This window comes from Arachis ipaensis, chromosome B04 (assembly GCF_000816755.2).
Source record: "Arachis ipaensis cultivar K30076 chromosome B04, Araip1.1, whole genome shotgun sequence".
NCBI lineage: Eukaryota > Viridiplantae > Streptophyta > Magnoliopsida > Fabales > Fabaceae > Arachis > Arachis ipaensis.
The window spans coordinates 10468364-10476770 of NC_029788.2; the positions used below are offsets into that span (position 1 = coordinate 10468364).

Below are 8407 nucleotides of genomic sequence, written 5' to 3' on the forward strand. Positions count from 1 at the left end.
ATAAAAAAAACAATTCTTTTTTCTTTTCATTTTTTCTCCTAATTCTAAGTGTGAATTTATTAAGGCTTTGAGATTTTTTATTAAAATATTTTTTTTTCATAGTTCAAAGTTCAAACTCTCACTAATACAACATCAACATAAACGAGTTTACAATTTTCCTAGAAATCGGTAATAATGGCTAGCATCTAAAGAAGTATATTTATTAGACTAATTAAATTTTACATCACAAAAAGTTTAGAGTTTAGTGCTCATTATTTCGAAATATGAACATGATGAGTTGTTATTTCATACTACTAGTACATCTACGTTTATGGTATGATAACAACTCCAAAGTATAAAAGCAAGCATTTAAGGTAAGTAGGTAATTGAGTGATGGAGGTAAGAGGTGAACAACTTAGACGAGGGACATTTGATGGACACTAAAAGGAGAACCATGAGCATGAGAATACCTTAGCTTCAAATAGCAAAATGGAGTAACGCACTGTAATACCTAACCAAGTCAATAAACTCAAATAGAAAAAAAATAAGAGACAAAAATGGCCAACACTTGTGGGCCCCATCCCCTTACATGATTGTCTCTACTCTCTACTCTCTACTACTAAACGATGTCGTTTTAAATCGAATTGATCATGCCTAAAATAAAATTATTATTATTATTTTAGTTGTTCCAATGTTTCCCAAATACCCAAATCCACAAACCAAATACTAATTTTTTACAGATTGATAGTTTGTCGCTAGCCAATAAATTAATTCATGTGTAGTATAGGATTTAAATTTTTGAGACTTGTTTAAGCACACGAGTAATCACTAGACCATCTCAAATTGACTAAATTATTATTATTATTATTAAGTGAAAATTAAAAAATGATGAGAATTATAGGGAGGGTCCAATCCATTGGATAAGGTCAGGGATTGACAGAAACAGAGTTGTGATGGCCCAACAGAAACTATGTCGTCATCCCTTGACCATATAGTATATGTACTCCATTTTGTAACCCAGATTCTGTGGGCCCCACATATCTCTCTATTCTATTCCAATGGAATTTTTAAGTTCTAATATCTAACCTACTCCTTCATCCCTTCTTCATGTGGAGACACCTTATAGGCTTGTAGCCAAAACAACCATAGCAATAATTAAGGGACTTAATTTCATCATTTTTATACATTTTTCTTTTCTTATAAATATAAAGATCTAATCATACATACATTATGTTACTATTTCAACAAAATTATTATTAGTGTCAACTCACTTCAATTAGCAAAAACATATGATTCTACGAAAAAGACATAAATATTTAATTATATGGAACTAAATAAACTCATAACTCTAAATTTTCTTTAACTGTGCAAATTAAATAAAGCAGATTAGTTATCTATTTTGAGCATTGTAACATGTAGGAACTAAAGGGATCACCTTTTTCCTTAGTCTTTCTATAGCCATAAATATCGGACAGCATTTAGTATAATGAAATGAGACATAGCCACATAGGTACAAGGTAGATGCATAGATCATGGTTAATAACTTAATATTAAACTAATCCATGTCTCACCCATGATTGCCTATAGAACAATGCAATACTCCACCTAATTTAATTGTAAACTTTATACACATCAAAGTTCATTGATAGCATTTATATAACTATGTCCACACTAGAGAATGTCACAGCTATTGTTATGCTATAAGAGGGACATTATCCGTGATATTCTCCTCTTCCTCCTCCTCTAATATCGCTATCAAAGAATTGCCCCTAGGGAGAAAAAAAAAGTGAGGTATATTCATATATAGTCCACAGCATCATCATCATCACTTTGTGACAACTAACACCTTTATTTTTTCTTTCTAGACAAATATTTAAAACCAAGATCTTTTCATTATGATTATGATATACATACATAGTAGCTTGCATTTATTTTGGTACTTGTTAATAATAACTCTTGCTCTTTAATTACCTCCAGCCAAAAGAAATTCATGCTGGTTCTGTTATGGTCAGCATCTTCACCGGATTTTATTAATGTGTCACTTTCTCGTGCATACATGTTATGCAGAAAAGCTCACTTTTTTCACTTTCCAAAACCTTCAATGTTCTGTTTTCTTTTCAACCACAAGTGGTCCAAAGTATGGTGGACTGAATTGTAATTTCAGCTAAACTTTATTAATGACATATACTTAAACCAGAAAAAAAATGTAATGTTTTTCACATTTGCTATAGATGCATGAGGATTGAGAGCTACACTTGTCAAGATAGGGTGATTTGTAACTTCAAAGAAAATAACAAAAATAATGAGAAGAATTTTCATAAGGTTTATTCTGATATACTATTTATATTTATTCAATGTATGATTAGAAGTAAACATTATAAACAACTACATAGTGTAAATATTTTATAATTTATTCCAGATTAAGTAATTAACCATGAAATAAACATTTATAAAGATTAAACTAATAGACTAGGGACAGTGAGAACCAATAAAAGCCATGTCACCCTCCTGGTCAAAGTCCCATTTCTTTAGCCAAAAATAGATTAGATACCCTATATTAAAATTAAAAAAAATAAAAGGATAAAAACAAATTGCTACATTTTTATTTGAAAAGGACTTGAGTCACATGACACAGTCCGGCAGAAAAGTTGCAGTGCCTTAAATAACCAAAGGACACCATGATAAGGTTAAAAATCATACCAACCATATATGGCTAAGAATTAGTTGTAATTACTAATTAATACTCTAATCTTGAAACCAATGCACACTTGCTTTAGAAACAATCAAAAGACAAACCCCATCATAGCTTTGGTAATCCAATAAAAACAAAACAAGAACCTACTAAGACAAGATTCTGACACATCAAGAACATTGTAAGTGGCCTAAGCACTAATTTAACAAGGATATTTTTTATAATAATATAAAAGCATATATATATATAGACATATGAAAAATGAAATTCTGAACTCTGCATATTGCATAAGATATCAACTCAAATCAAAACTAGAATGGCAAAGAGAATCAGAAAGATGCAAATCATGTACAGGTAACAATAGAGGTCATAAGTTGTTGTCTACCATTAACAAATGAAGTCTACTACATGGATCAAACAAATCAGTCGCGCCAACTCATTATGCTTACAGATCTTTCTTAAAGTAAGGTTTATTTGTTAATTACCTGTTGCATAATCTTGGAGAACTCAGAGCAAAGAATCTTCCTGCCAGATTCATCAAGAACTTTGTCGAGCATAATGTCTTGAAGGGCGACAAGAGTGGTTTCGAGCATGTCAAGTCCGGCTTGGTTTGCAAAGGTGAATACCGGAGATGCCTGGGAATATTTTGGCAGTTAGTATATTACTTAAGATGAATTCATATGACATTAGTTCTCCATATTCAGCTAAAAAGAAATGAAAGAAAAAAAGGTAAAGAACAGTTCCAAGGGATTACATTTGTTTTCACAGAACAGCACATGATTGCATCAGAATGTTGCCAAAGTTGCTTCAAGATTGCATCACCAGCAGTTGACTCAACCCGAAAAAGGTCTGAACCAGTGTGGACTCTACAATAAAATTTTATGCTACCAGATCAGATACATGGATTCAAAATACAACTTTCTAATTCCAATGGATTAAGCAACAAGTAATCTAAAAAGCCAACAATACCGGTAGCTTCGGCTGATCCATCTTGCCAAAGTAAGAGCCTCCGGTGAACCAGGGAGAGACTTTGGCCCCAGTTGAGTACTGAGCCGAGATGGAGCAATTGCCATTGCAACCCTCTGAACCGACCCCACAACACTACGCACATACTGGCGAGCCATGGCAGCCACATTGTCGCGCAAATGGTTCTCAAAGGTGAATTGGAATGCAATAGTAAGGACTGACCGAAGATTGTAATCATCGGCTTCTCCGGCTGCACGTGTATTCCCAGAACCTACTTCAAGTGTGGATGCCAAATCTAATGTCCTTGTTGTGGTTGGAGTATCCTGGGATGAAAAGAAACAGAAACAATGACATTTTATTAGTCAACACAGGATGCTGCATGACACCGTAGGTATCAGCCAATTCAAATTACTTTCTAGAACTCAAAAATCAAGATATCAAATCATCATAAAACTATGTATGAGAGTAAAGTCACTGAACTGTTTTGGGATCTAATGGTATGACGCGGAATCCAGAAGGAAGTAGAAGAGCATCATCAGCAAATGATTCATCAATAGGTGCAAATACCAATTGAGCACAAGCTCCAATTGCATTTTCATCAACCCCACTGCAAAGCTGCAAATTCAAATTGTATAACAGAAAGTTAAAATAAGAATCACTTGCAAAAAAAAAAAGGGGAAGAAAACAAAAAGATGTATATTGGCTATAATAAAACATGCAGAGCTTTACCTGAAGCAAATACATATCACGTGCCAATGCAACATCTTCAGGGGAAAATGCATGACCCTCTATCCGAACTACCTCCAAGAACTGCAAGAATTAAAGTAAGCAGTAAATTAGCATACAATAATATATTATGTTCCATTATAGGAATAATACTAATTAAGATTTAGATTATAACAAAGTTAAGATTAATACCTCCTCATGCTCAATAGTATGAGCAAGTGGTAAAATGACCTGGGTGCTTGGGAAGCCACCAGGTCTTGCACAAGGAACAGCATAGGGAGTAGCCTTAAGACATGCAGCAGAGTATGCATCAACACCATAATCAGCCCACTCAGACCGATGCTCCCTCAAGAATCGAACAAGCAAAGCCGGAGGAACATTCTGCATAACACCATTATTAAAAAGCAGTTCAAGAATATTACTTTTGTACCATAGGTGATCATGAAATTTGTTTGCTTCATTAAGTACCTGCAACAGCATGGATGCCTTGGCACACAGAACCCCACCTCCAAAAGCTGGGAACATTGATGAATTGTACTGGGACCCCAAAAATTTGTTGGGAGATGAGTTTATAGCTATAGTCACATCTTCTACCCCATCATTGCCCAGCAGTGACCAACCATCCTCCACAAACCCATTAACAGCATCATTGAACCCCCTAAGAAATTGAATTTCAATTAATTATACAGTAATTAAAAAGACTCAAATTTTATCTAGAATGTTACAATTAAACACCGAATGTACATCAAGTCAATAATTCAAATGTACAGCTATGAATAGATTCTTGACAGAATAAAAAGGCTGGGCCATACCGGCAGAGTCTCTGGCTAAATGTCCTTAACACAGCAGGCTGGCGTCCCCCACCATACTGAATTTCTCCGCTAGATTCTTGTGCAATCTGTCTTATATGTTGCAGGGCCTGCAAGGAATTTTTTAGGTTCATTACCTCATTTATGCATGGCTGGATGAGTAAGATATAGTGGTATGTGTGTGGCAAGATAACTTACTGCAATGGTCAATTTCTGGGCCAAGATTTTTGAAGATTCGTAAAGCGGCCTCAGTACTTCAGGAACACTCCAGACCTGCCATCAGTTACAATGTTAAGAAACCAAGTAGGAAATTCATTTACAAAATGTTGGATTATTACAACAATGTCTTACATCTAAATCAACATGATCTACAATATGAATAATGGAGCCACCACCCTCGCAGGGTCTAATTAGATAACCACTGGGAAGCATCTCAGCTCTTACAAAGTTTGAAGAAGGAGGCCCTGTAGGGCCGCCGGTCGAAGATGTCAATGATCTCTCACAAATCTGCCATCACAATTCAATGATAATGAGAAAATATTAGCACTTAGAAATGAGGTAACTATGAACCAAAAGAAAGGCATAAACAGTGATTTTGCTAGGACGAACGGTAAGAAAACACATCAAACTCTATTCATATTATTACCACAAGACTTCCATCTTCCAAACTTGTAGTGTATCTTACTGTCCAGAAGTCACGCGCTGCTGCCAAAGTAGTTGGCGCGTAAGTCTGGCATCACAACAAAAAAGAACACATCAATTTAACTTAACAGAGCCTTCAACATAAATCAAAATCACCAAAAACACAAATCATATAAGAACTTGGTTTGCATGCCTAAAGGATCACCATACCTGCATATATATGAGCTCTATAGTGCCCCCACTCCCTGTAGGAACAATGCTCAACACATCAAGGCACCGACAGTCGCGGTACCATGATGGTCGATCTTTGAGAATCTCAGCAACCTGTGACAAACAGTCAATCAAATCAAATAAACCAATAAAAAAAAGACATAATTTTCATTGTTCAACATTGAGTAAAACAACCTAAGATGAAGACAAGACAAACAACGTACCTTTGTGGGTTCTAGACTCACAAGGCCGCAGGCTCGTGCTGCCACACCACTACAGTTGCGGGAAACAGCAACGATTCCAATAGAATCCGGACCAGGCTACACCAAATACAGAACACACATCATAAGATAAAAAAACAAAATCAAATAGAACATAATATGAAAGAATGCTCAGATACAAATCCACATGTTATTAGATACAAAAGAATAATAGTAACAAATAACATATAATTGAATAAGGTGTGTACCTTCATCCCAATCATCTGGACCCAGTCGACAGCAGTTCCAGTAGCCTTGGAAAGGAACTCTGCCAGGGTCTCCTCAGCTATGGCGAGAAGACTAACAATGACATCAAAGAAAAAAAAAAGACTCAGGAATTTGTGAAAAATTAGAAACACTAGAATAAAAACATACAACAAACATTTGCTTATTTTACAGCAAAAGAAAAATCTTTGTTACAGGGTTACTTACCCAGCTGGGTTGTTAGCATCCCTTTGGGGATGCTGAGGTGTTGGGTTTTGCTGTTGTTGGTTCTGACCACTCATCACAACAGACTCACAGCTATTGTCTGTGGTAGTAGTAGCAGATGCCTGGAAACGACACACCACATGACAAGATCCTTATCTTAAAACAAACATTTCCATTTTATGTGTGATAAAACAAAAAGTGTATCAAATATCATCAAGAAGTTCAAAAAACAACAAAAAAATAGATTGAACTCTTGAAGAGAAGAATGTTCTTACAGTATGAATTTGTTGCTTCATATATCCATTTTCATAGACCAAATGGGAGACCTGCTTCTGCAACCGGTCATTCTCCTCCATCAACAGCTTGTTCATTGCAGTCAGCTTTCTATTCACTGTCTGCAGGCGAGAGGCTTCTTTCCTTTGCTTCTCACGGCATCTACACAAGAACATTGTCAGTATCTTTCAAGACAGGAACAAACTCAACAAATCAAGAAAGCAGAAACTTCTCAAGAGGGAACCAAACAGAACCATGACAATGGTTGTTAAGTGTTAGCCAAAAAAGGCAAAGCATTTTCCTCCCCAATCTGATATTCACACAAGAGACTCAACAAACTTGGAAATATATTGCTATCAGACCAAAAATCCGGTTTTTTCCAAAGTTGACAACTTTTGAAGACACTTAACAAAAACAGAATCAATGAAAGGTGAAAAAAGGGAGACAAAAAAAAAAAGTTAAGACTTTTTGCACAAAGTTATGAAACGTTGCAATGTTGAAAACAAAGGGGTCCATAATATACCTTCGGTTCTGGAACCAGACTTTGATCTGTTTAGGCTCAATGTTTGAGAGGATTGGGCACTCTCTGATGAGTTGTTGTCTTCTCAAAGAAGAAGGCTTTGGACATTCAGCATAGACCCTTTCCAAAGCCTCAACTTGTTCAGGTGTGTACCTCACGTACTTGCTTGAATCCATGCTATTTGACGCGTCCTTGTGCATAGAAAGTGCCATTGAAGCGAAAACACAAACACAAAGAAGACACAGCCCACGAAGAAGAAAACAGAAAAGGTTGTTACTTTGAGCTGAAAATGGAGTATGTATGTATGGAGAGAGAAAGAAGAAAGAGGTGAGTGTTTAGTAGTTTGGTTCTTCTTTCTCAGCTTCTTTGGTGGTGGTAATCTCGGGTAGGCTCTCTTGTCGAAGAGAGCCTCCACTCTCCTTCATTAGATGATGGTGATGAAGAATGGAGTTTGTGGTGTTTGAAGTTGTGGAGAGAGCTTTTGTTTGGAGTGAGAAGAGTGTGTGTGGGTATGGCAGTGGTCTTTATCTTTGACACCAATCTCGAGAGAGAGAGAGAGAGAGAAGGGTACCCACAGAAAGATATGGAAGAAAGAGCAGAGAGGAGGAAGAAGAAGAGTATGTTTGTGTAGTGTACGTGTGTGTTTTATGTGCTCTATTATCAAAGGAACGCTACACATCATTTATAATTTATTATTTTTAGTGCTATTAATATTTAAAAATATAATTAGATTATAAAATTAGAAAAATTAGTTAATGATTACAAATAATAATTAAAAATAATAAATTTTATTTTTTTTAGTATTTATTTTATTATTTTTACTCTAAATATGTAAAATTATGAGTTAATCTTTAATCTGAATATTTTTATTTTTGATATTGGATTAATAATATTATTTTTT

General features: G+C 35.4%; 1 protein-coding gene across 1 annotated transcript; it reads right to left on the reverse strand.

Annotated features, from left to right (window-relative positions):
• Positions 3157–8144, reverse strand: LOC107638841 (homeobox-leucine zipper protein ATHB-14; the record flags this gene model as incomplete). Its single annotated transcript, XM_016342238.2, is given in 17 exon segments — positions 3157–3306; positions 3426–3537; positions 3641–3960; positions 4118–4252; positions 4367–4447; positions 4556–4744; positions 4832–5021; positions 5176–5282; positions 5371–5445; positions 5524–5679; positions 5819–5902; positions 6025–6138; positions 6249–6344; positions 6494–6584; positions 6717–6835; positions 6989–7148; positions 7510–8144. Coding segments are annotated over 17 exon segments (2388 nt in total), but the record flags the coding sequence as incomplete, so codon positions are not given.